The 27,531-nt window shown below is 37.1% G+C and overlaps 2 protein-coding genes across 4 annotated transcripts; both read left to right on the top strand.

Moving 5' to 3' along the window:
- Positions 1-1,387: 1,387 nt before the first annotated feature.
- Positions 1,388-4,576, top strand: LOC103462935 (troponin I, fast skeletal muscle-like). The gene is made up of 6 exons (XM_008406008.3): positions 1,388-1,483; positions 1,576-1,612; positions 3,235-3,363; positions 3,873-3,962; positions 4,164-4,340; positions 4,423-4,576. The coding sequence occupies exons 1-6, from the start codon at positions 1,476-1,478 to the stop codon at positions 4,507-4,509; spliced, it is 528 nt and encodes a 175-aa protein (XP_008404230.1). The 5' UTR covers positions 1,388-1,475; the 3' UTR covers positions 4,510-4,576.
- Positions 4,577-8,486: 3,910 nt separating this feature from the next.
- Positions 8,487-24,680, top strand: socs4 (suppressor of cytokine signaling 4). 3 transcript variants are annotated; one of them, XM_008406004.3, is made up of 2 exons: positions 8,487-9,065; positions 21,186-24,680. In XM_008406004.3, exon 2 carries the CDS (start codon positions 21,206-21,208, stop codon positions 22,409-22,411), a length of 1,206 nt encoding a protein of 401 aa, XP_008404226.1. In that variant the 5' UTR covers positions 8,487-9,065; positions 21,186-21,205; the 3' UTR covers positions 22,412-24,680. The 3 variants fall into 3 exon arrangements, with proteins under 3 accessions (XP_008404226.1, XP_008404228.1, XP_081461626.1); XM_008406006.3 differs by lacking the exon at positions 8,487-9,065 and adding an exon at positions 19,081-19,650; XM_081605500.1 differs by lacking the exon at positions 8,487-9,065 and adding an exon at positions 20,858-20,970.
- The last annotated feature ends 2,851 nt before the right edge of the window (positions 24,681-27,531 follow it).

Here is a 27,531-nt window from a genome sequence, read left to right as displayed (position 1 = left end):
TTGCTGCACTATCATCCATCCATCCGTCCATTTTCTTGCACTCTTGTCCCTTGGTGGGGTCGCTGGTGCCTATGTCCAGCTGACGTTCCGGGCGCAGGGCAACACAGAGACACACAGGAGTAACAACCATGCACACCCATGCACACACTACACCTATGGGCAATTTGGAGAGGCCAATTAACCTGACAGTCATGTTTTTGGACTGTGGGAGGAAACTGGAGTACCCGGAGAAAACCCACCATGCACAGGGAGAACATGCAAACTCCATGCAGAAGGACCGGGGCCGGGAATCGAACCCAGAGCCTTCTTGCTGCAAGGCAACAGCTCTATCAACTGTGCCACTGTGCAGCCCCCTGCATCATATGGAGGTGAATTGTTCCATGTGAACTTGGTTTTAACTTGCACATCAACATGCAGTAGCCTCATCTGACGGTTCAACACCCCCCGCTGCCCGTGGACAAAGATTAAAAAATAAAAATGACAAAATAAAACATCATGAACAAAACTGTGATTGACAAAATAAGCTCCACATTTAAAACATTTTCTAAAATATTCAACTTTTATTTTACAAGGAACGTTTACATCAATAATATTCATTCATTTTAGAACGAAACGGGTAAAAAATAAAGCATCCTAAGTTAATTAACGTCAAACAAAAATTATGTAAATTAAATATCAAAAGTATTGATTAGAACCAGAATACTGGACCAGATAAAGCACTTGGCACTTCAATATTTCATATGCTGATATATCATAAAATATTACATATTTTATCACAATAACAGGGGGAACTGTGTTTAAAATTTGTAATTTCTGATAACAGAATTTTCCGCCACAGAACTCATAGCCATCGAACATCAGACGTTATGGGGCAGCGCAGTGAAAAATCTAATTTTCCTTCACCTCCCAGGTTGCAGTTTGAGCAGCTGCTCAATGTGAGAACCAGAAACAGGAAAAAGATCCTCCAAGTTTAGACATGACAGCTGCTTGGCGGCTTTTTCTGGTCCGGCAGCAGCCGCTCCAAAACTATGAAACACCATCAAATAGCCAGGATCACTAACGGTCAGGAAAAAGATGACAGGAAATTCTCACCAATTGGAAGGAAAACACATAAAAATCATGTATAACTGAGGACTCACTCTGCATATTTAGTCATCAAGCAGGTTTTCCTCAAACTTTGCCCAGATGATTGAACTAAACTGAGCTAAATCAGTCGATGCTCCACTATTGTGCAGAGAAGAAATTCCTCAGATGTTTGTTTCAGGCTCAGCTGTTGCAGTCAACCTTTGGACCTTGATTTCAGACAACTGGCCCCTGCCTCATCTCAAACACACACACACACACACACACACACACACACACACACACACACACACACACTGAAGCCAACGTCTATAAAGACACCAGGAGCCAGTGGAGGTTTAATTCATCTCTTTTCACACACAGAAAGCAGGAAGGAATCAGCTGCAGGGACGATGGCTGAGTAAGTCTCTGTTTAAGGATGACTGTCTGTGATTTAAAATAAACCCTGAAAATCTGTTCCAAAGCTTCACATCATCCGTTTTGTTTTGGAAGGAAGAAGATGCCGCTGAGCCGCAGAAATCATCTCAAGGTATCGATAATGTTGGTGTTAACCTGCCAGATCTTCAGAGGTTTGAAATTATTTTACTTCTAGGATGCAAATAGAGAATCGAATCAACTTTTAAAGGTCAGAAGTATTAATTTATACAACCTGATGCCTTTTGGACGTTTACCTCTGATTTGTATGCTTTCAGTCAGTTGCTATTTATTTTGTGTAATGCACCTTTAGCCTGACTGCCACCTTTGCATTTTTGTACCACTTATAGTCCATCGTGGGAATAAAATATCCTTGCAGAAATCTGGTTTTTACTTTTTTCAATTCATAATTAAATGTTTGTACTACACTGTGTTATGGCCTTTGTAGGGAGAGACAAAGGAGGAGTAAGTTTCAGAACATTTTTGGCCCTTGAAATGCAGGAATTTAAAGGTTTTTCCCAGAAAATATCTGAGATTAATCTAAAAGAATTCGGATTTCTGTCTCACACATTTTCTACTTTTGAAACTCAAACATTTCTAAGTTTCTCCAAAAAATTTCTGAGACTGATTTCAAAATATCTGAGTCTTTTCCCCAAATTTGAAACTTCTAAGACTCCATTCCTAGAAAATTTCTAAAATTAATCTGAAACGTTCTGATTTTGTTCTCACTTTTTTTTATTTTGAAACATAGAAATTTAGAATTCTAAAAAAAAAAAACTTTTCTTGCAAATTTTCTTTAGAAACTTAGATTTTCCTAAAAAAAAATTATCTAAAAATTTTTGAGTTTTTCCTCATAAATTTGTAACTTTTTGGAACTCAGAAACATCCTTGTCTTTTTTTTTATTTCTGAGATTAACATCGATATCTCTAAGATTCTTGGTGGAAGTTTCTTTTTTTTTCTGTTTACAATGTTTCAGACCATCAAACAACTTTTCACATTAGAGAAAAGAGTAAATTCAAGAAACAGTTTTCACAGGAGGATTTGTTTATTAATTTGAGTAAAAACATCTATTTAAATCATCCTGATCCAATTATTAAAAAAAACAATTACCTCCACAAAATGTTATAAAAAACAGAGAAAACAAGAAACTGAGTAATCTTAACATTAAAAGTTAAACTACCAAAATTACTCCAAAAGTGCATCAACTCAGAAAAACTAACAATTGAAGATTTTGTCTACATCTGAAAATTTTGCAGAAATACAATTCTTTTACTTGCCATCCATCTGTAGAACAATTCAATTAACAAAAATTAAACTTGAAGTTGTATGTATTATCTATTTACTGCACAATAAAGGGAAACATAACGCAGAAAAATAGTTGGAAAACAGTACAAAACCTCTCTTATTCTTTTGTCTCGCCCTCTGTGCTAAGCTACATGCAGCCACGTTGCTATAGCAACTGACTGACAACCGATCTACGTCCATAACATCACATGGTATTTTTTTATTATTAAGGTTAGGTTAAACCCGTTAACCATTATTTCAATTGATAAATGAAATCATCATTAAAATTTCTCAGGATGTCTGAGACTAATTCTGTTTAATGATCTGAAACATTCCAGTTCGACATGGGAGCATATAGAGAAGAAATCTAAATGGGAGTTTTTGACCTCTCTGTAAGTAAGTGAACAGGTGTTTAAACAGCTTTAGCTGCATGTTTCCATTTCTCCTGCCAGAGTCTGCTGCTCCAGATCGGCAAAGAAATGCTGGAGGAGGAGGCCCGGCAGGCCGAGGAGGAGAAAATGGCGTACATGAGGGAGAACTGCCCCACCTTCTCCTTCCCACAATGCACCCTGGAGCTTCAGGTAAACTAAATATTATTTTTTCAAAATAACATTTTGAAATACCTGTACCTCCTTCTTTTGTTTGTATCTTTAAATAATTTCCAACTTTGCACACACACCATATGCATTAGCTAAACAAGCTAATGCAAGTAAGCTGCTAATAAATTAGCTAAATGAGCTAATTTAACTTGCATTAGCAGCTTATTAGCCAAATTACCTAATGCAACTGGTATTAATCTAAATTCCCAACATACTGTGAGTGTTAAATTAAAGATAATTGTTAAATCTTACTAAAAAGTTGGATTTAGGTATTAAAGTGTTTAACTTATGACAATTAACTAAATAATCAGCACATTTTTCATGATTTTAACACCAAATAGTAGAAGACAACCCTAATCCTGTTTGTGTTTTTAAGCCAATAAATGAATTGGCTGTTATTAGACATCTAAACAAGCTGTGGCATAAATTATTCTGAGGATTGATCTTCTTACTTTTGGACCATAAAGCTCACTGTTGCTCTGTCTCACCAGGAGCTGTGTCGGCAACTTCACAAGCAGATCGATTTGGTGGACGAGGAACGATATGACATGGAGATGAAAGTGAAGAAATCCAACAAAGAGGTTTTTCTATTTAATAAATTAATTCTTCTATATTAATAGAATAGCTTCATTATTTTTGAAAAAATATATACTTTTAATCATTTAGATTGTTAGGTTTAACACCATAACGCAATAAAATGGTCAAACCGGATAATTTATATGCCTAAAATTTGATTTAAAAGTCCCATCTGGCCTGAATGTCAACACCTGACTCTGTGCCAGATCGATGACCTGAAGATGAAGGTCCAGGATCTGAACGGCAGGTTTAAGAAGCCCACTCTGAGGAGGGTGAGGATGTCGGCGGACGCCATGTTGGCTGCCCTGCTGGGCTCCAAACATAAAGTGTCCCTAGACCTGAGAGCCAACCTGAAACAGGTGAAAAAAGAGCTGAAAGAGGAGGTGAGTGCAGCAGATGCTAGCAACCTCAACAGAAAGACTGTTTGTGACAGAACTGTGAAAGCTGCGTTTATGTTGCTGTCAGGAGAAGCAGACAGGCGACTGGAGGAAGAAAATCGAAGATAAAGCCGGGATGGACGGTAGAAAGAAGATGTTTGAGGCAGAGGCTTAAATAATATTGACCTCTGTGTTTTTAAAAAATGTAACACATTACAATAAAGACTTAATTGTACAACTAATTTCACTGATTTTTTTTATTTTTATTTTAAAAAGTCCAATAATCCATTTTTCATTTTGTTGTCAAACAACATAGCTACAGAGATATTCAGAATCCTTTGCAGGGGTGTCAAACTCCAGTCCTCAAGGGCCGCTGTCCTCAGGTGTGGTGCAACTAGTGGCGCAAAAAGTGGGTATGCAGGGTATGCAACGCATAGGGGCGCAGCACCAGAGGGGGCGCCAAAACCCCGTCTGGAGGGGGCGGCGCGCCGATGATGTTTTTCCCATACACTTCAGCGTAGGGGGGCCATCTATGTTTTCGCATCCACCTGAATAATGCGTAGTTGCGCCACTGGGTGCAACAGAGGCACGTCTAAAAGCCGCAGGGCAGTGGCCCTCCAGGACTGGAGTTTGACGCATGTGCTTTATGGCAATCAGTCAATCAACTTTATTTATGACATTAGGTAGATTTGGAGAGGTGTCAGCTTTCTTTACATCAACACACTATAAATATAAATATAACATGATTCAAAATGGTCCAGTAGTCAAAACACTACATTAAAAACCATAAAAAGACTCAAATACGGTATCCTCATTGGGACAAAATTAAAAAAAACAACAATAATAAAAAAAACTATGTCAAAACTATGCTAAATCAAATTTTGGAAGCTTTTGGTAACAGGAACAAAATTGGTTTTATGCTGCTTGATTTTACATTTAGGAAATTAAACGGCAAATAACAAGTGAAAATACCAAAACAAATGTGTGTGTATTGTTTTCTGAAAAGGTAAAGTATGAAAAAATATATTTTTGAGAGCAAATCAAACAAATATGTTCTAATAGTAGAGTTGATAAACTACAACACAATAAAATAAAATGTCAAGAGGTAATCTTAAACTATGGTATCAATATCATTACGTCAGTATCTTGGTTTCAACATCAATATTTTGTGTGAATCAGCCCACCTCTAGTCAATATAGAAGTTTGTCTATTAAATGTGTATTAATTGTTGGCAATTATTTATTTTTGATTTGGTTTTATTAGTCATACAGTTCCAGTTTCAAACTGAATAGGCATATTTTGATTGGTTTTCTTTTCTTCTTTTACTTAATGCTGATATTAAAGTGTGAATAATTTGTTTGCTACATTATCTGTGAGGGCTCTATCATCTCAGAATGTTGTTTAACCCTCTTATGACCAACCTGTCGGCGCCGACAGGATTTGGCTTGTGCACTTCCCATTACCGTAATTTCTGAACAGTTCAACATATCAAAAAAATTCCAAAAGTGCAGAAAAGCTGAGACATTGCGGTTTCAGGGCATATATGATACGTTACGAAAGCCACCCGGGAAAGTTGTGATATGAGTTTGACCAATCACAAGAAAGATTCTCAGTTGTGTCGTATTTGTCACCCAACCTACTCTGTATCGGTTGGTCGCATTCAAAAAATTCCAAAAGTATTAGAAAGTGCATAAAAGAGGCTTTTCAACGGTGTATCACATGTGCATGTTGCAGCAGATATTAGAGTAAATGTTTTCGTTACGGAATTTTCCTGCGTAGCTTCGTATGGACCTTACCAAGCTCTGCCCAGAAACGCCCCTCGAAAGTCCCACGTGGCTGCATGTCTCACAAACAAAGCCTTGCGGTGTTTAGTTTCTATGTGTAAACATGGTGTCTTTCATTTTGACTGACTCTCTGCAGAGTATTTTTGAGTCGATTAGTTTAGCATGTCTGCCGGATTTTCACAAAATATCAGCCACGACAATGGACAGGGGAACCAACAAGTTCATGTCATCTTTTTTGGACGACATCAAGATGTTTGAGCCACGCGATGCCTCCAACATTGTGCGAGTCACAGCTAAATGCTACCAGTTGATAAGGAAAACAGCAGATCCTCAGACCCTCAGCATAAATATAGCTGTGGACAAGATCGCTGATGGCTGTTGTTCTTGCAAGGCTGGGTAAGTCGGGCATTCATGGTTTTGAGGGTTACTTTTGAAATCACTGATTTCTGTTGGCAAATGTTCGAATGTGCCTAGGCCTGATACTCGGTACTCGGTGCTAGCGTGGCTAACACGATTACAGTTTAGTAAAAAGCCTTTTCAGGTGAAATAAAATCTTTAATGTATGTCAGATACGGTACACATTGCATATTAATCTGTTCAGCTAACGTAAAGCTGTAACAGACAGGCTTCAGGATGTAGAAGTTGTATCGGTACTGCCATTATGCTGTACTTGGCTAAAAGGTTTTCATAATGGATGTGTTTATTATTGACTTTATTTTTCTCACTCACTAAACACAAAGAAAGCAAAGCAATAATACTTACACCAGCAGACACTTAGTTCTTATTGATCCTACGGCGGTTGAGCTGCAAATGCGGTCGTGCACAAGCTTTGATCCAAGCAAGGCTTTCCGTTTCAGATTTTGGAAATCTGTGAATTTTAGTTCCACAAATACGATCAGGATACCTGACATCGCCTGTACAGATACCCCACCATTCTTTTTCGAGTCCTGACGCAAAAACTTTCTGCAGGTCTGCTAGTCCACAATGTACATTAGCATGTGTTTACTACTGTAGCTTGTGTTTGTGAGACGGTCAGGCACGTGGGAGCTGCGCTGTGACGTGAAATGTTCATTAGCCAATGAAACGAGGCCCCTGTGGTAAGGTCCATTGTATCAACGGAGTAGCAGTGCGAGAGAGAGAAGACGGAGGACGATTTGAAATTGCGCATAAAATAATGGAAATGTCTAAAAGAAAATCCACCAGACTGACAGAGGCTCCCAGAAGGCTGATATCTGAAGGCAGTGAACATGGCAGACATATATATCCAGGTTATGTAAAATATTTGTACAAGCTAATGTTAGTCATATGAATGCTGCACAACTATTGGCTAACTGTTAGCGCCATCTTGATTCCTGCATAATTTGTGCAATAACTATTTATTATACTGTGTAACAAGGCGGCCTTTTGCGGTTGGATTTTACAGTGAGGAAGACTACTTGAGGCAGAGTCAGGTGGAACCAGCAGTGGGTTTATTCTTCACAGCATCAACACACACAACTCTGTCCCTTCACAGGTGAAACTGCAGGCTTAAATAGTCTCAGCTGTGTTGGACCCAACCACCTCCAATTCACAGGGGGATCTCTCTTAACAAATCTCCACCTATTTAAATAAAATACATTTTATTAAATATAAACATTTAAATTTACTTTTTATAAATATTTTATATTTTATCTTACACCAAATGAAACAACTGAAAAACCCATAAACAATTCCCCGCCCCCACTTTTCAATGGCCTCTCCTGGAACCTTTAAATGGTGTCTGGACCCCCAGGGTAGTAGTGATGGGCAAATGAAGCCTCATGAAGCAATGAAGCTTTCCAGCCCTTTGCAAAAAGGTTAATTACTCGATGCTTCATTCATTGCTCACTAGTGACATCTGCTGGTGAAACTGTAACAGCCTTGTCACTCAGTTGGATCATTCTTCCAAAAATTACTAAATGCAATATTGTCACAAAGTTTTCCTCAAACTCATGTTTAGTAACAGGAAAATCAATGAAACCATATTTAATTATCATATGTTTTAATTATTAAAATGATTTGTAGCCAATCAAATCCTGGTATGTATTTAACATCAGTGGTTGTGTTGGGTTTTCTTTTATGTCATAGACGGATTTGACAATAAAGACATTTAATGTTTTAGTGTCTGGGAGTGCAGTGCCTGTTGGGGCGTTCACTTTTTCTTGGATTTATAATTGGCTCCAATCCCTTATATTTGGCTACATGTTGAATTTTAGTTCTGCAACACCATTAAATCTGTTTCTGCTGTGAAAGACTGATATATCTTTGCTAATCAGACTACAAATAACAGTGGAACTTTGCAGAAGGTGAGAAATTGGGAGGTGGAGGGTTAATTATAATTTAAGAATTTTATTGTGAGCGATCATCTCAAAGTATTCTCAGATGTCAGAGATTTTCCTCTTGCTGGCTCCATTTCAGACAATCAATCAAGTTTACTTGTGTAGCACATTTCAGCAACAATGCAGTTCAAAGAGATTTACATCATAAAATCACAAAAATATAAAGTTATAAAAAAACAACATAATCTACAATTGAGAAAAGCAGAAACAAACATTACATTTTAATGAGCGCCATCATCAATACACATCAAATATGTCGGTCAATGTTCATTTTATTTTGGCCACTGAAGACAAATATTCTCCCCTGATGCGAGACCAAAAGGACAACAACCCATGATGCAGCACGGCTCATCGCGCTTTTATTTTGAAAACAGACAGCAAAATGAAGCAGTCACGTGACCCATGCAACGCGAGGCCTCGTTTGTTGCCAGTCACGTGGTTTTCAGCAAGACGACACAAGCCTCGAAGCGGGGCTTCATCGGACACGCCCCCTTTTTACTCGGTACAAACCTCGAAGCCTGGATTCAAATGGCCCATCACTACAGGGTAGTATTTGTCCAAACACCCTGGAGAGGACACAGAAAAGACAGGTGAGTCACTTAATATCAGCACTCCACACCTAACAGATTATGCACAAACATTTGCTCAGTTTGACCCACCAGTAGCTCATTGCTCTGAGTAACAATTATCCTCCTCAGGGAACCACCTCACTTGTCAATGAGGAGCAGCTGTGCAGAGCCCAGAACAAAAGGCTACATGCTAATTACTAAAATACTCAAATACAATTAAAACTTCTCGTGTGCAAATTGTTATTTATGCGCAAATCTCTGCTTAAAGTGCAATGCTAAATAAAGTGCTTGTTAATAAAGTGCTTTTAAAGTGCGATACAGTGACTTAAGTAAAAACTGTCCCAGTAACGAAGCTCTTCGTTACATACTGAAAATAAAATCATGGCCTTCCAAAAATAATGTTCTAAGTAATATTTTTACCTAAAATGATTTTAGCGAAAAGAAAAAAAACACCACTTTTTTTTTCTGCCTAAAGATTAATTGGGCAAAAACAAACAACAACAAATCGGCAAAGTGAGGGATTGGTGACCTGTCCAGTGTGTACCCTGCCTCACCAGGTAATTAGCTAATAAGCAAATTATTTTAGTTTCTCCCAAATTAGGAAAAAAAAAACACTGGAAAGCTTTAATTTTCTATTGATCTCTTTCTGAAAAATGCAGCTACTTCCTGAAGTCGCATCTTTTTTAAGATTTCTAAAGTTTAGGATTGTCATATGCAGAGATTTTAAGCTTTATTTCAAATCATTCCACCCAGATGATTGAATACATAAAGCCAGCAACTTTATTAATGCAGATAAAGTGAAATTTGTAGAAATATTGGCACCACATTTTTTAAGTTTTCACCAAAAAGTGTGAGCTTTACAGGAATTTATCTTCTGATTCAACTTTAAACATGAAATGTTCCTTTAATATAAGCTTAGCTCTTCCTCTGGTTTTAGCTAAAGTTATTGTATTGATATTGGAAGCATTTTCCAATGTCTACTAACATTTATGAATTTTGTTAAAAATTCAAAAGGAACAGTTTATTGGTACAAACACCACTAAATTAAATCAGAATACGTGAATATATAATATTTGTATATATAATTGTAATGAGACTATTTCTTCCATATTTAGATTGAATACTTCTCCTCCACAACCTTTTCTACTAAAAATGTGCGTTATTTTTAATCAGGGTGTCCTGAGGAGGAAGACATGTTCAGCCAATAATAAATGCTCAAATACCTTTAACAATCCTTGTAGGTTAACTGTCAACCATCGGCTAACCGGCCCAGAGTTAACAGTTGGTTTCACCTTAGAAAAATGTGAAAAATTTAATTTATAAATTAATTTACATCTACATGGGGATTGAAAATATGGGCCAATAAAACCCTGAATAATAAATTTTTATTTTATGTTCAAAATCTGCACGCAAATTTGGTAATGCACAATTACGCTGGTTAAACAAAAATAACATTTTTATGTGTAATACTTAAATTTTGCATTAGGAATCGATGTTTTATGTGAGTGATCTTCAACTCTGATTTAAAAAAGTAAAATAAGTCCTAAATTAAGAAAAGGTATGGTAACCTACTGTCCCACAGAGCGCAGAATAAGTTTGGAGCCACAGTAAAAAAGCGTAATAATAGATAAAATGACTAACTTTAAAATTTCTTTATTAAAGATTCATTATTATTATTTATTACTTTGTTTCCTCATCTGAATGTTTTACATTATAAATCAGCAAAATAGTAAATTAACGGTTCACTACAAGTAATGAACACAGGTGTATAGTATCTGTTTTATAGGCCACAGCTGTGCTGAGATTAAATGAAAACATTTTGTCAATTTTTCTGGAATCCACTGGGAAGTGGTCAAGTTTTCCTCGCTCCTCAGCTGTTTGTTTAAAGCCCAGGTGCAGATCCAGGTCCTGCTTCATGGCTCTGGACGTTTGTGTCGCACACACACCCCTGTAAGACAAGCTGCATGCATCTCTGAGTTACTGGAAGCGCTCCTCTCTCTTATTGATTGCGAACTGCGGGGTTTGCAACAGTTAACATGACTTGGAAGAGACGTATAAGCTTTTCCAAGCGATCCCCTCACTGCAGCTCCCTCCTCTGTGCATTAGAGGTCGGGAGGAAGTGAGCCGACCTCGTTAGTCGATCACTTTCTAAAAATGTCCGTGGAGGGGAAACTCTGTAACATTCATGTTAAAATACTTTCAGTTTTATTCATTGTATATTCAAAACGACTCATGAATTTAGGAAGACGGGGGAGAAGCAGAACTGGGTCGTAACTCGTTACACTTACTTGAGAAACATTTTTCGAAAAGCACAATTAACTTTTAGGAGTTTTTTTTTTCTAAAATTATTTTACTGAATAATTTTATCCTGAAATATCTCTACTCTGAATGAAAAACAAACATGTTTTAACAAAAAAAATCATCAGACAAACACACATCTGTACTTTTTGTTAAAGTTTGATAAGTTTTTTTTTATTGAAAGAAACTGATTTGGAAAAAAAATAATTTTTTACTTGTATGAATTATTATAATTTTGGTCCTTAAAATACCTAAATTGTCACTTAACTTTATATGTTTGATCATCTGATGTAATTTTTAAATATTAAATGATAATATTTTAAAATATTATCATTTCTAATGATAATTTAGAAATGATTATTTTTAAATTATCATTTAAAAATGATAAAAACCCAATTAACCCAATTTAAAAATTGGGTTAGCTACTCAAGTACTGAGTAGACCTTTTACCAAATACTGTTTTACTGTTACATGAGTAATTTCTTGGTCAGCTACTTTTTACTTTTACTTGAGTAAAAACACAGCTCTGGAAAAAAGACCATTTAAAATGATCAGTTTCTCTAATTTTACTTTTTATAGGTTTGTGTTTGAGTAAAATGAACATTGTTCTTTTATTCTATTTACTACCGACATGTCTCTGAAATTCTACGCAAAATTTAGTATTTATTTGCAAAAGTGAGGAATAGCAAAATAAAAACAAAAAACATGTCATGTAAAATCCACTTTTTTATCTGTCAGATGCATTTTATTGTATATTTGGAGTTTTCAAAAGTGCATAAAAGTTTAATTTAGTCTCTACTGGTACTGCCTAGATACTTTTTAGAGATTAATTAATCATTTAAATAATCATCTAATTTAGTAATCAATTGTTAATTGGAGCTTCCTTCCTTCCATCCATCCATCCATCCATGTCCCATGTGGGTCAGAAGGTCTGGGGTCACCCTAAACAGGTCGCCCGTCTGCCGCAGAGCATAACTGGAACATATAGATTCAAAAACGGTTATTTGCTGAAAAAAACCAAATCTGTTTTCATTGAGTTCACAGAGTGACGTTAATGAGTCATAACTCATCTTTTCCTGTGTGGTTTGGATTTATTGACTGTGAGCAGCAATAAGGAGAAATTATATTTTCATCTCCAGTCCCGTCCTCCTCATGTTGCTCTTGGTATTGATTCAGAAACTCTGCTCCCGTGTTGGAGGCTTTACACCTTCAGCTGACTCACATCCTGCTGCGTCCACCATACATACCAATACATTTATTTACACTATAAGTTCATCTATTTATAGTAGAAATAAATCAATACAATTAGATAAATATGACTATTTATTGGACAAAAAAATCTTAACTATTAAATAAAGCGTTTTTGTTACAGAACACCATCAAATAATTTAAATTGGCGTTATAGAAAAATCCTAACTTTTGATTGGCTAACCTGCAGAGCAAGTCAACTTTGGGTCGATTGGCTCCATTAACAAAGTTCACATGCTTCATAGTATATTTTAATTTAAAAAGTAAGTATTTTATTTTTGATGTTAAGCTGCATATTTGGAAATTTTTTTTTACTTTCTTGTTAAATTGGTTATTGAGATTTAACTTGATTAGTTTCCACTCTTGGCTTTTTAGTGCGTTTTAAATGGATCTGCTTGACTAAATTAAACCAATGCTGATAGCCCATTAAATACTTTAATTGATACTTTTAATATTTAAATATAATCCATTTTATTGATGTTATTTCAATTTATGAGTACAATTTATGCAATGATATTTGTTTTAAAAGGGGTGCGGTTTTTTTTTTTCTGCTGATTTGAAGGGCAGAACTTTGACTCAGCGGAAAATTTAATGTTTTTGGTTGTTCTGTATTTTTGTGTTTAATGATGTAAAGCGCTTTGAAATGCCTTGCTGCTGAAACGGACTATACAAATAAAATTTTATTTGATTTGAATTTGATCTCATATTAGATTTTTCTTGTTTGACATTAATATTTTTATTTAATTTTAGTTATTTTATGTGTTATACTTACTCTCATTTACATGCATGTAATGAAACTTGGAAGAAAAAAGAGTAAATTTCCACACACAAAAAAAGAAATTTCTGAGATTAATCTAAAAATGAACTTTTTCCTCTAGAAAATGTTTGACTTTTGAAACTGATTTCCAAGTTATTGGTAAAAAAAAAAAAAAAAAAAAAGATTTAGAGATTAATCTAAAAAAAAAAAAAGTCTCATAATTTCTTCACTTTTGAAACTCAGATTTCTAAATTTTTTTCTAATTTTTTTTCAGATTTTTTTTTTCTTGCAAATTTTTGACTTTTGAAACTCAAAGATTACCCCGTTGTTTCTTTAGTACACTTGAAATTTCTGAGGTTAACCTCAAAATTTGAGATTTTTAGCAGAAATTCAATCCCTTTTTCATCTGCCTAACTTCCATCCATCCATTTTCTTTACACCCTTGTCCCTCAGTGGGGTTGCTGGTGCCTCTCCAGCTAGCGTACCGGGTGAGAGGCGGAGTCACCTGGACAGGTCGCCAGTCTGTCGCAGGGCAACACAGAGACACACAGGACACACAACCATGCACACACACACTCACACCTAGGGACAATTTGGAGAGGCCAATTAACCTGACAGTCATGTTTTTGGACTGTGGGAGGAAACCGGAGTACCCGGAGAAAACCCATGCATGCAGAGGCAGAACATGCAAACTCCATGCAGAAAGACCGGGGCCGGGAATCGAACCCAGAACCTTCTTGCTGCAAGGCAACAACTCTACCAACTGCAGCCTCTGCCTAACTTACCCAGGTTAATGTAAAGTACTTATGTTTTTTGGGGGGGTTTTGTGGCACTTTCTTTGTTTTTAGTCCACAGACTTTTCCCATGTAAGTGCATCTCAAGGGAAATGCATGCATATCCACTGTACTTGCTTAGGTATATTGGGTACACTGAAACCCGGTGTGCGTGGAGCCGCGGGGCTTAGGTTACGCTCTCGCTAATAAGGAGCAGCACAGAAACCTTGGCCGATGTGCCTTAGTTGCGGGAAGCCGGGCGGCTGCAGGCATAAATAAATCTCCCCAGAGGAAAGTCGATACAGCAGCTCGCATGTCGGCAGCAGATGAATATCCAGGCCAGTCTGCATCCTAATGGCTTCAAAGCATTGATAAACAAATCTAAGCAGAAGTAGAAATATGACAACTGCTGCAGGAACTCTCACTTCAGCGAAACTCGCAGCCAAAATTTAGAGAAATTATCTTGGTACATTTCAAATAAGTCAAAACTAACTTGCATAAAACTTCTGCAAAATATAGGAGTTTGTTTTAAATCAATTATTTTTTTACATTGATTGGAAAAAGTACTAATTCAATTAGATTATTTCACTTATAACGAGACTTTTTTCCCATGTTATAAGTTTAATAATCTGCCAGTGAGACTAGAACGTTTCATCAATATTACAGAATTATTGACTTAAAACAAGCTCCTGTATCTTGCTGGTAAGTAAGATATAATTATATTTGCAAAATAAACTAGGCAAGAAAAAACTTGGTAATATTTAGTTATTTAACAAGGTACACCTAACAGACTTTTATTTCCTACTGTCTGAAGTTAAATCAGACAGCACATTTTCTAATTTTAGATAAGTTATAATTACAAAACTAATTTCTATTTGATAAATACCAGAAAACTTAATGAACACATTTTTTTAGATTTTGGTTTTGTTACTTTATTTGTAAATTACATCAGAGACCAAAAAGCTAAATAGCAAATAGCTTAGCACACTTGAAATAAGTCAAGACTAACTGACAAGTAACTTTTCAGTGAGATATGAGCTTGTTTTAGGTAAATGGTTCCTTATTATTAATGATTAATATTAATTAAACTATGCAAAATAGTCGATTAAATTATGGTTTTGCAGAGTAATATGTGTAAAAACACATGAAACTATCCCTGATCATCCAACTGCAGCTGTAAAGAAGTAATGGAGGACAGAGATAAGGCAGCATAAGATATCAGGTTTTATCCAGTTGTGGTTTGCAAAACTGGCCAGCAAGGCTTTTTACCCATTTCCTGTGTTTACATAGGAAACCCGTTTAGAAGATTATCGGCCTCTGCATTCACGTCCTGAAAGAGGAAATGGTTGCAGCTCTGGTCAGAAGTTTAAGTCTACTCATCATGGGCATAAATGCTGTGTTTATTTTGGTGTTTCAGAGCGATGAATTTTCCTCAGTGAAGTAACTCGGACACTGAAATCACGAAGAATGGGCTCACATGGTGAGCTGCACTGCAAAAATACAAAGTCTTACTAACATCTTTAGTCTAGTAGTTTCTAGAACAGTGCATACCGCGGTAAAACCAGCTGACCAAACTTGAGCTCGGCTTTGGTTGCTAGGTAACGGGCAGAACTCTGCTGGGGTTGCTAGGTAACAGAGCGGTGCACGGCAAGAACAGAAATCTTACATTTGCTTTAAATTCTAGAACAAATATCTTTAGTACACTTGAAATAAGAAAAAGAAACTTACAAGTAACTTTTCGGCAAGATATAGGGGTTTGTTTTGAGTAAGCAATTGATGGAAAAAGTACAAATTCCCCTAGCTGACTATTTTAATTAGGAAAAGACATTTTCCCATGTTATAAGTTAAATAATTTGCCAATAAAACCGGAACTTTTTCAATGTAATCTTTTTCAAGATTTGTTTGGATGTAATGAATATTTATTATTATTTCTAATTTCTCAACTGACTAATTGTTGTGTGTTACTGAAATACTTTTAACAAAGTTATTGAAATTGGTGGGATTTTTTGTTGTTGTTAAATTAGTGTTTTTTTGTTTTTTTTTATCCAGTCAGGTGTGTTGGATATATGTGAGACAGACATTTCAAAAGATAAAATTTTGTTTTATTTTACTTTGTCCTTGCTATTACGACTATTGGTAACAGTAATAAATTATATAAGTGAATTGAAATGTTTTTTTGTTTTTTTTTACCATCATTTGTTTTATTTTTATCTCCAAAATGTGATGCTGGGAGAGTTTGAAAACTTGCCTTGAAAATGTTGAAAAGTTCTTGAATTTTACTGTGGGGAAAAGTGTATATTTAACTAATTATCTTCAGTAAATGGAGGGAATTAAAAATGTAAGCAAAATTGGGGAACAATGAGAGAACCTGCTCACTCATATGCACCAGTTTGGGTTTGTTTGGACGATGTTAGGTGATCATGATCATCTTTTGCAGTTTAATCGTGTTTGGGGGCGACAGCAGCTGCTTTATCATCATGTTGGCGATGATAAAGGAGCGATGCAGTTACTGCTGTTCAGTTGAGTCTTCTGATAGGGATCAATGGAAACAATGGAGATCAGTGGAGCCACACAGACTCGCTGCTGATTCAATTTACCGTCTCCATCATTCACATGATGCTCTGCTCCGACAGTATGCATGCAAACACACACGTTGTGATCCTTCAAGGTCGAATGCGTTTTGGAGTGCAGACAGAAACGCAAAATGATGTGAAAATAAAAACTCCTAAAATTAATTATGTTCTTATTGCAGCAGCATAATTTATCCTGAAAAGAAAATTAAATTTCCAAATTTGGGTACATTTATTCACAAGAAAAAGAAAATCCAGCGTGAAACCACAAGGCAATTCAAAGTGCTTTACATCGATATAAAGTCTTAAACAACTTTTTAACATAACCTGCTAGTGGAATCGTTTAACTCACTCAGCTTATGTACTGTTATTTGTCTGAAATAAAATTAAAAAAAGGAAAACCCACTCGCTCTACGGTTACCTAGCAACTCACTCACTCCTTGGTTACCTAGCAACAACCTGTTGAGTAACTTGTGCAGCAGCAGTTTACGGTTCCGCCACTTCATCCAGCACGACTATTTCATATGTTTTGCTAGGGTATTGTTTATTAACTTTATTATTAAGCAGATAATACTGAAAATTGTTACAATAAATTTGTTTTTGTAATTTTTAGACATTTAAAAATTTTTTAGACAATTTTGTGCCCTGAGGCAAAAATAATTGAACACTTGTACATTAAACCCTATCGAGTTTCAAAATTATGAGGTCAAGAAAATGTTTTTTCTCGGCTGCCATCATGAAAATAAACTTGACTGTCAAGTTGTCAGTCGCCAGAGCTTATGGCTCTCTCTAAATACTTCTGTTTGTCCTGTAATTAGCTAAATTAGTTGGGCAGCGACACAAAGACAGATTTGTTTTTATTTTTATATATGTAAAGGTGCATGCAGAGTAGCGTCTGTTCATTCATAGCTGAGTGAATTATTCATTGGTGCTCCTGCAGACTGTTCAGGGATCAATGCCTCCGTGTTTTGAACTGATATGGTTCTCTGCAGCAGGTTAATGGGGCCATCACAATTTAATCCAATGTTGGAGGTACTTCCTGAACAAAACGCTGCGCCACACCCTCTTGACACACTTTATGCAAGGCAGAACAAACCGGAGAGAAAATCACTGCCACTTTCTTGGCTATCACAAAGGTCAAGGGTTACCACCTGATCCAGTGACCTGATAGTCTGGTAGATTCAGTTCGAATGGGGACCAAAATTGGTACATTTTTTACATTTCAGCTTTTGCGGTTCTCAAACGAAACAGATGCTTTGAAAAAACTGTTCCCCTCCTCGCCTGTGGGGGCGCTGTACAAATAATCACTGAAGGAAACAACATGCATTTCACTGTACAAAGCCTGCTTTGTTTGGGGAGATGTGAATGTGTAATCAAACATTGATGTGGAACAAAAAAAAGCTAACTCTGGTCCGCCTCCAAACCTCCGTCTCAGTTCGGTTGAAGTGAAATCTGGTTCGGTTTGAATGCACACGTGATCGCCAAGCGGACACCGGGACTGATCCAAAAGCAGGAAGTGGACTGCAACGCAGAGCATTCTGGGTAAATACAACCAAAGCAAACGCATTAGCCTAGCGCTGGTGGGAGAAACGGTTCGTCATCTTTTGTCAAAGATAAAACAGAAATCCTACAGGCGCTAAAATCTGATGCTGCTCCATTTTTGTTTACATTTCACGAAGAAAGGAAGTTGTGCTCGGTGTATTCTGAGATTTATGTGTCGTTTCCTTCAATGTTTCTTAGTGCATCGCCCCCACAGGCAAGGAGGGGAACAGGTTTGTCTGCAGTTTTTTTTTTTTTTTGCTCAACTTGGCTATCTTTAGGAACTATTTCAACACAAAAATCTGATTTCGTTTGGTAAAACAATGTAAAATGTCTTATGTTTGTTCTTTTGCCTTTGTGTACATATTTTTGAAATGAAGTCCACTTTTGCACTAAGGGACTTTTCCAACGTTCTTTGATCAGTCTTATGAATAAAACGTTGCTGTTTAATCCTCATCCTTTCGTCTTTCCCTTATTAACCAATGGTGGAGTTAACATGATCCTTTTAAGCGCAACTTTTTGGAGTTCACTTTCTGCAACGCGCATCCCAAGAGTTTGCAGTCGAATAAATTGATTTCCTTCTTTTCCAGAGCGAGTGGCATCCATCATTCTGTCGGTCGGAGTATTAATGTGAACGGCATTAAATATTCAGCTAAGAGGAAGCTGAGTGTCACTATATTGTGTTTGATGATAGGAGTTTATTGATGACTCCAGCAAAAGGAGTTCATTGAAGCAGATCCAAGAACACCCCAAAAACCACTGGGAGTAATAATATTTGTCTGATATGAATCATGAATTATACATCCTCCAAAATCCTCAGAGCTCAAAGGAGTGCCTGCATGACCTCATGTTGACTGATGACTTCGTTCAGCTGCACTTTCTGGAAGTTTAAACCAGGAGAGACTGGAAGGTCGTTGGGTCAATAATCGAAGCTTTGTCGTTTCCTGTGCTGGGCTCAATCATTAATTCGAGCGAAGAAGCTGCGGTTAATCTTCAGGATCAATCTGTTTTTGCTCCACAGTCATGCTTAAACAGATTTAAAGCTTCTCGAGAAATGCACTTTGATGTTTCAAGCTCTAATGAAGTTGAAACGACTCAAACAAGCAGAAATAATTCACTTTGAAGCACTTTCTGGCCGCTCTGCTTCTCTTTTATCTTAATTCCAGTTTTTTGTGTGTAAAAGTGGAAGTGGGTCTGAGTGGTGGATGCTCTGCTCCCATTAACCCGACACCAGTCCTCCCGCCCCGCCCCGCTCTGCCCATTCGACCCATTCATTGAGACTGCTGGAGAGGAAACTGCTGCTCCCTCCGGGGACTCGGCATTATTATTATATAGGAACAGAGCAGGCGGCCGTCTGTTAGAGGACAGAAAGGTTCAGGCTAACATGGACATTTACTTCTGCTGCTGATACTTTATAGGAGGTAAGAAAACCATTTTTTATTTAAACTTCCATTTGCTTATAATCAATTACAAACGGGTTTAAACAACTTTTATCTTTCTACAGCTCGGAAATTTTATTAAGACTGTAAATAAATATTAAGTTGAGGTGAGTAAAGTACCCCAAAATTATACTCAAGTAAAACTACTAAAGGATATTTTTTACTGAAAAGTAAAAATTAGGCATCCAAGAGATTACAAAGTTCATGTTTTATCCAGGTCTGAAAACCTCAAAGCGACCCTGATACTGTATCATATCTGATTGTTGGTAGGACGTTCTTTTCTAAAATGCTGAGATAAACGAACACAAATGTTCCAAAAAGTTAGACTGGAATATTTGCATAAAACTCTTGGGGATTAATAAGATACTTTTATGAGAAATAACTTGTTACTTTTGGTTTAGGTGTGGTTTTGGCTTCCAAACTCCATTTTTTTCTCCAGTCTAATTGTTGAATCATAAACTTTAACTGAGGTTATCAGTCCATTAGCATGCTAGCTTCTGCTCTGATTCTTTTGTGATTTTCTATATGAAATAAGCTAATATGATCTTAAAACAAGAGGAAGCTTCATAAGATTTTTAATCTATACAGTAGTACACTTCTGCTTATCCAGTGGTAGGTTAAGTGTTGAAATTTGGCCATAAATGTGTTGAAATTTGGGTGATCAACTGCTAGGATCTTTAAAACGTTGCTGTTTTTGTAGCAGTTTGTTCTGATTTTTGAAGCATTGACATTAATTTGAACTAAAGGGCAAGTTTTCCTGTCCTATTTTAATGACAGCTGGCCTGTGGGATACATTGAATACTAAAAGGTGACCTATGCTTCCTTGAACTAGTTAGGATTTGGCTATGCTGCAAACAGATGCACAATTAGGGACGAGTGCTGCGAAGCTGTTGCTATTGCACCATGATGCAAACATGGGATGATGTTTTATTCAGTTTGTCTATGTCGATGTGTGTCTGTCCCTATCAAATAAACTTTATTTTTTAAAAATTATACAGCTGTGCATCATTGAAAATCAGAAGTGGAGCCTCCTGCACAACCAATAAGAATGCAGCCAATGGTTTCTGGACGGCAAGTCAACAAAACACTTGTCTTTTCTAGGAGCCATTGAACAGCAGTAAAACCAGCTGATCAAACATTCTGGAGCTCCACTTGGGTTGCTAGGTAACGGGGCTGGGCTTCCCTGGCGTTGCTAGGTAACAGCAGTGCGCTATTGTTGAGGTTTTTGAAACGGCGCAAAAAACATAAATTTACAGCCCCCAACCAAGAAAAAAAAGGCTACGTCGGCTTTTGCAAGGACAGGTGCTGTTTTTGGAAGTAGTTGAGACACAAATTTAAATACAAAAATGTGCAAAAATGTTTTAAGATCAACTTAAGCAAAGTCAAACTTGGTGACATTTGTTTTATGAAACCTGATAAGTGTGGCCTTTCATAAAACAAAAGTCACACTTATCAGCTTTATTATTTATTTTAACATATATAAAAATAAATATGTTCCTGTAAAACATGTTTTACAGAAAGAGAACAGACAGCGGCCATGTCAGAGAAGAAGCCTCGGGGAGCGGACACTCGACCCAAATCTGGCCTCCGCAGCTGGAGCGCCGACAGCTACATCTGGCGGGGGAAGAAGCGTTCCCGGAGCTCCCGCAATGGATCCAGTCCCGGCGGGTCGGAGGCGGACGGTTCCGAAGAGCTCGGCATGCGGTCCACTTCCTGTTCCCGGCGGCGCAGAGAGCGGAAGTGCAGCTGCAGCGCTCTGGGCGACTCACTGATGGCTGGAGACGTGGACGGCGTGTGCCGGAAGGCGCTCCACCGGCGGTCTCTGAGGCAGAAGTTTCAGGACGCCGTGGGTCAGTGTCTCCCTCTACGCCATCACCACCACCACCACCATTACCACCACCCGCCCGGCTCGTCTCGCCCCTTTTCCGTACTGTTCTGGTCCAAAAGGAAGATCCACGTCTCGGAACTCATGCAGGACAAATGTCCGTTCTCTCCCAAGTCTGAACTGGCCAAATGTTGGCACCTTATTAAAAACCAGGTGGCTCATCCAGGTTCGCTGAAGGACATGGAGACGCCGCTGAAGCCCCGGGTGTCGTCTTCCACTTCGCCACCGCAGACGCCGCTGTCCTGGGAGGATATCTGCTGCTCGCCCGCGCCGCTGGAGGACTGGGACCCGTCCTGCCTTCACGGCAGACCGGATGGCGCCTGTGGCAACACTGACTACATCCTGGTCCCCGATCTGCTCCAGATCAACAACAACCCGTGCTACTGGGGCGTGCTGAACCGCTTCGAGGCCGAGGAGCTCCTGGAGGGCCAGCCGGAAGGGACGTTTCTCCTGCGGGACTCCGCCCAGGACGAGTTCCTGTTCTCCGTCAGCTTCCGCCGCTACAGCCGCTCCCTGCATGCGCGCATCGAGCAAAACGGCAAGCGATTCAGCTTCGACGTGCGCGACCCCTGCATGTACCGGGATGCCAGTGTGACGGGCCTGCTGAGGCACTACAGCGACCCGGCCACCTGCCTCTTCTTTGAGCCGCTGCTCTCCAAGCCACTGCCCAGGACCTTCCCTTTCCCTCTACAGCACCTGTGCAGGGCGGTGATCTGCAGCTGCACCACCTACCAGGGCGTGGAGGGGCTGCCGCTGCCGCCTCAGCTCAGGGAATACCTCAGACAGTACCACATCAAGTGTGACGGGGCCTGCGCCGCGTCGATGCCCACAGCGGCTAACACGCAGGATCTGCACTGACGAGGAGGAAGCTACAAGTTAGGATGCTAACAACTAATCTGCTTATGATTAATTGTTGATTTATTAGATTCAAACTAGTTCTAATCAATTAATTAATCCGCTTAGATCTTCTTTTAGTCCAGCAGAGAGCGCCACTGGTCATCGTTAAGGAGCAGTTGATACAGAAACAAAGATGGCAGGCAAATCAGAACAGACCAGAGTCCGGTGTGGGTTGAAAAATGCACTTTATGCTGTTCTGTTTAGAAATGTAAACACTTGGCAACCTCTTTAAGTTTTCTGCAACTGAAGAGGTTCATGTTTGGTTATATTTTATAAATATGTCTAAGTTTAATAATGTAAGAGAACCACAATATTCTGTTTATTCTTTTATATGTAATACAGGTGACAAAAAAATATGTTACAGTAAAAAGATGTTTTTGTTTTGTTTTCTTTAAATTAGAATATTAAAATGTTGCCTTTTACATAATGCAAAGATGGTCTGCCATTGTCATACAAGAGAAAACTAAGGCTTTTACGAAAATGGCGGCTTATCAATTGATTAGTCAATCAACTTAAGATTGACTAATTATTCGATAACTTGCATCCTCACTTTAAGTCCATTCTGTGGTACAATTTTATCACCATTTCAAACAAAAAATGGCTCTACAATAATTTTACGAAAAAGCTATTGTACAGCCGACCTAATAAATTATTGATGTTGTAAATATAAGCACCAAAATAGCCACTTTAATAAACTGAAGCACATTGTAAAGCATTCTTAACTTAACTGTTTTACAGACTTCATAATAGTGTTTAATCATAAAGTGTAAAGAATAAGCTACATGGTTTTCAACTTTTTTTTCTACAAAAAAAATATCTTTTTAGTGTTTATTTGTAATCAACATGGTGGCCACCATCAATTTATATTAAACATCAATGATGGCCACGCTTCTGAAAAATTAGCAGAGCAAATTTTTCGTCAAGCTAGCTAAGTTTGCTAACTTTGAAAACATTTAGTGCACTTACTTTCTCCCAAATAAAAATTTCTAGATCAATTCCAAAACCCCAATTTACTTGTTTGTTTGGTAAACTTTCAGCTGAATAAATTTATTCAGCAACTGTTTTAAAGTTTTTGGCTATCGACTGTTGGGATTTTTTCATGTAGTTCTATTCATGCTCTTATTTTGAAGTGGGAGGAAACTGTCTACGCAGCAGTTTCGTTTCTCTCGTCTCATGTTCTTTCCCTTTTTTCCCCTCTGGATAACTATTTTAAATGAGTACAAAACACGGGCAGCAGATATAAATATAAATATAATATGGCCATTATATAACATGTAAAATATAATCCCAAAATTAAATTAGTTCCCGACGGTTGCAGTCTTTTAGGGGCTGATATAATTTGAACTGACATTAGCGCTAGCTTTAGCTTCTAGTTCTTACTATCACATTAAAATGAAGAGGAAAAAAGGGCTACCACAAGAAAAATACTTTGTGTACCAAATATTTTGCATTCAAGAAAACACTTGGAAGATTTGAGACTAATTAAAAGCAAAAAGGTTCAGATTTTCAATCTTGAAAACCATGCATCCTTTTTTCCACTTGTTTACTACTTTGTGTTTGTAATGTTAAAAAGTTCAGGGGTAGTGAATGCTTTAGTATAGCAATGTGCCCGACCCTAAATGTTGTAGCATTTCGCCCAAAATCACACCTAATGCCTTATTCAACTGCACCTTTCATCACTCCTTTCTGCTCAAACGTCTCTCGTCACTACAGGTAATTGTTGGACATTTTTGATCATTCGGACTGTTAAATCTCCAGATAAGGGACAAGTTGTGGTTGTTTCACATAGTTTGTTTTCTAGACTGTGGCAGGCTTTTATTGTCTTGATGTCCAATATTCATGAACTTAGTCTGTCTAAAACTGGCTTTGCATCTCAAACAGATTTCCTCTCATCGCCCCCAGAAAATGTCATCATTCCTCCACTTTTACTTGAGCAGATTGTCATAAAAATAGTACAAAAACATTCCTTTAGCATTTAACTGTTAAACAAAAATAATAAAATGTGTTTATTTGTAGATCATCTGATTCTTTTGGGAAGAATTCAGGAATAAAATCAAATGTAATTCTGCCTTTCGACCACAAGATGGCGCCAGAACTTAAACCTCATGCACTGAAACATGTTTAGCCGTTTTAGTTTACCCACGGTTGTGTTTTTACAGTATTAACGGTTTTATTTTTGAGCATATTCACCACACTGATAAACAATCCAATAAAAATCCTTTCCACCGTCTCTGTGCTGTTATTGTTTCTCAGGATTCTCTCATCTATGGAGCGTTTTAGGTTCAGCAGCTTGAATCATGCTTTGTTTTTGTTTCCGCTGTCATCTTTAGACAAGCTAATGATATGGAAAATGTTACTTAGAAGCACCTAGCTGCAAAAATACAACAAAGAAACAATTTATCCACCCTCCTTTGCAAAGGACGGCTCTAAATGGCAGAGCAAATTGAAAGATAAGGGCATGAAAGATTTGCTTTTTGATGGGATTCAGTTTTTTTTGTGAATGCATGAGTCATTCACAAGTAGAAAAATGACCTCAAGGGATTTTTATTTGTCCCTTTTTATTGAAAAGAGTGCTCTATTTCCACCATTTATGGATAAAGATTGGATAGTTTACCTGATGCATCAATTAGTGATTAATTAACTCAACTTATAATCACTCTTCAGATTGTCAGTTGTAGAAAATTAACCAATTTTCTAAAAAATTAGCATCGATTATTTTTCCTCTTATAAAATCACTAAGGCTCTTAGAAGTGATCATATTTTGCCAAAGTTGTAAGGTAAATAAATAAAAGTACTTTGTTAGTGTACTTTGAGGTATCTGTGCTTCTACATTTTTACAGATGTTTTAGGAAAAACATAATGAAGAGGTAATTATTGTGATGTTTATCTAAATATTTGCAGAACCTCAACCCATTAAATCAAAACACTAAAACTACTATTTATCCTCTATTCATTCGTCGGATGTTTCTCTGTATTAAGGGCAGACTTTACGCTGTTTATACTGTCTTTTTACACAAAAATCAAAACAATTAATACCTTTAAAACTTCTTAATTTATTCAATAAAAACGTTTACTCAATAAAAAGTTTCTATATAAAATAGAGTAAGGATACATGAAACAATAATCCTGCTAATGGCTCTTATGCTTTTCATAGGCGTATTTTATGCCTCGTCATGAGTTTTCGATTTTCCACCAGCTAGACAAGATACCGAAGCTCCAATAACCAAACCTCTCTTTCTTTTTGCTTGTTTTTTTGAAGAATGGCCTCTGACCACTGCCTTCACTTTGGCATTAACTAACAAACAAAATTAGCCATGTTTATTGTGAGATCAAATAATAATAAATCAGTTTCAGTTGGTAGAGCTGTTGCCTTGCAGCAAGAAGGTTCTGGGTTCGATTCCCGGCCCCGGTCTTTCTGCATGGAGTCTCCATGTTCTCCCTGTGCATGGTGGGTTTTCTCCAGGTACTCCGGTTTCCTCCCACAGTCCAAAAACATGACTGTCAGGTTAATTGGTCTCTCAAAATTGCCCCTAGGTGTGAGTGTGTGTGTGCATGGTTGTGTGTCTCTGTGTTGCCCTGCGACAGACTGGCGACCTGTCCAGGTGACCTTTCCTGGAACGCTAGATGGAGAGGCACCAGCAACCCTCCTGACCCAATTAGGGACAAGGGTGCATAGAAGATGGATGGACTTAAATGTAAAAATTATTTACACCACCTTAACACAAAACAAAGAGAATTATTATTTTCACCATTAACCAATACTTACGAACAAATCTTGTCTGAAACACTCCACATATCAATATTCAGCTTCATTTAGGAACTCTTCAGGGTTTCGTTCCACTATCTTGGATCTCTATTTTCTTTTTTTGTCGTCACCAAACAATATAACAAAATATCGACCAGGTGGAGTCCCGGTGTGGGTTTTCAAAAACTTGGTGGTCCAGATTAATTTCCAAAAGGCAGCATAATGCCTGAAAGAGACATTTATGCCACTAGATGTCACTCTTTCATCTTTTTAAGATTATGTACACAAATTAGGAAAGTAGAAATTAATAAATATTTAAGGGAAAACAGTAAAGCTCGTAAAACTTTACTGTTTTAGATTGTACTTTGCTGTAATGAGATAAATAAATGATCCTGAAATGAAGAAGTCTTTCTTTTTCGGGATTCCTTTAAGTGCCAGCATGGTCTCGGACACCGAGGAGCCTTTTGTATTGATTTTTCAGAACCGCTACATGAAATATTAATTGTACCTTGTATGATCCGGAATAAATTTTTCACATTTCAAAGCTAATGTTTATTACCAGATGCATGATGGATTTGAAATCCATGTGGAAATAATGACAATTTACTCTTTATATTTTGATTTATCAATCAGACTTTGTGTTGGAGTCAGACAACAAGCAGGGTTTAAGAAGCTTTTATTTTGTAAAAAAAAAAAAAAAATCCATCAAGTTTATCATGTAAAAATATAATTAGCAGAATGTAATATTTAAATAGAAATGTTAACACAAAAATTATGTGCTTTATTTTTATGTTTGCATTTTTATGAGCCGTCTTTAAGTTGGGAAATACTGGAAAGGTTGAAATTCAGTTCTGATTAATTAAAACTACACTAAATAAATAAAGATTCTGCCTAAATTGTAAATATATAATAACTGTATTAATTTTCAGTAAATTAACTGCATTTCTTATTGCCACATCAAGATTTATTTATCTGTCATAAATATGTTTATATTTTTCTATGAAAAATTAACACTTAAAATTAACACTTTATTAAAGCATATGAATGCTTTAATAAAGCATTCATATGCTTTATTAAAGCATATGAATGCTTTAATAAAAACAGAAATATAGAAAATTTAACAACAAGGCCAATATAATTAAAAAAAGAGAAAACGTTTCATATATTTCTGACAAAAATGTCGTTTTAACAGCTCTAGAGTTAAGTTCAATGTTTCATTGAGTTTAAATCAACTTTAAAAATGTTTGAGTTTCTGTTTAATAACATAATAAAACATTTTCACCGGAAGTTAGTCTGAAAAGAAAGTAATAAAGTTAACAAAATTCAGATTGTTACA

The sequence above is a fragment of the Poecilia reticulata genome, chromosome 3 (genome assembly GCF_904066995.2).
Source record: "Poecilia reticulata chromosome 3, P_reticulata-male-v2, whole genome shotgun sequence".
In the NCBI taxonomy this organism is placed as follows: domain Eukaryota; kingdom Metazoa; phylum Chordata; class Actinopteri; order Cyprinodontiformes; family Poeciliidae; genus Poecilia; species Poecilia reticulata.
Note: the sequence above shows the minus strand (reverse complement) of the source record. Positions and strands in the feature narration are given on the sequence as shown.

Excerpts from the sequence above, each read along its gene's own strand:
- LOC103462935 (XM_008406008.3), top strand. Across the intron at positions 3,364-3,872 it reads AATGCACCCTGGAGCTTCAG|GAGCTGTGTCGGCAACTTCA; the intron begins GTAAACTAAATA and ends CTGTCTCACCAG. Across the intron at positions 4,341-4,422 it reads AAAAAGAGCTGAAAGAGGAG|GAGAAGCAGACAGGCGACTG; the intron begins GTGAGTGCAGCA and ends TGTTGCTGTCAG.
- socs4 (XM_008406004.3), top strand. The coding sequence starts at position 21,206 with ATGTCAGAGAAGAAGCCTCGGGGAGCGGACACTCGACCCAAATCTGGC.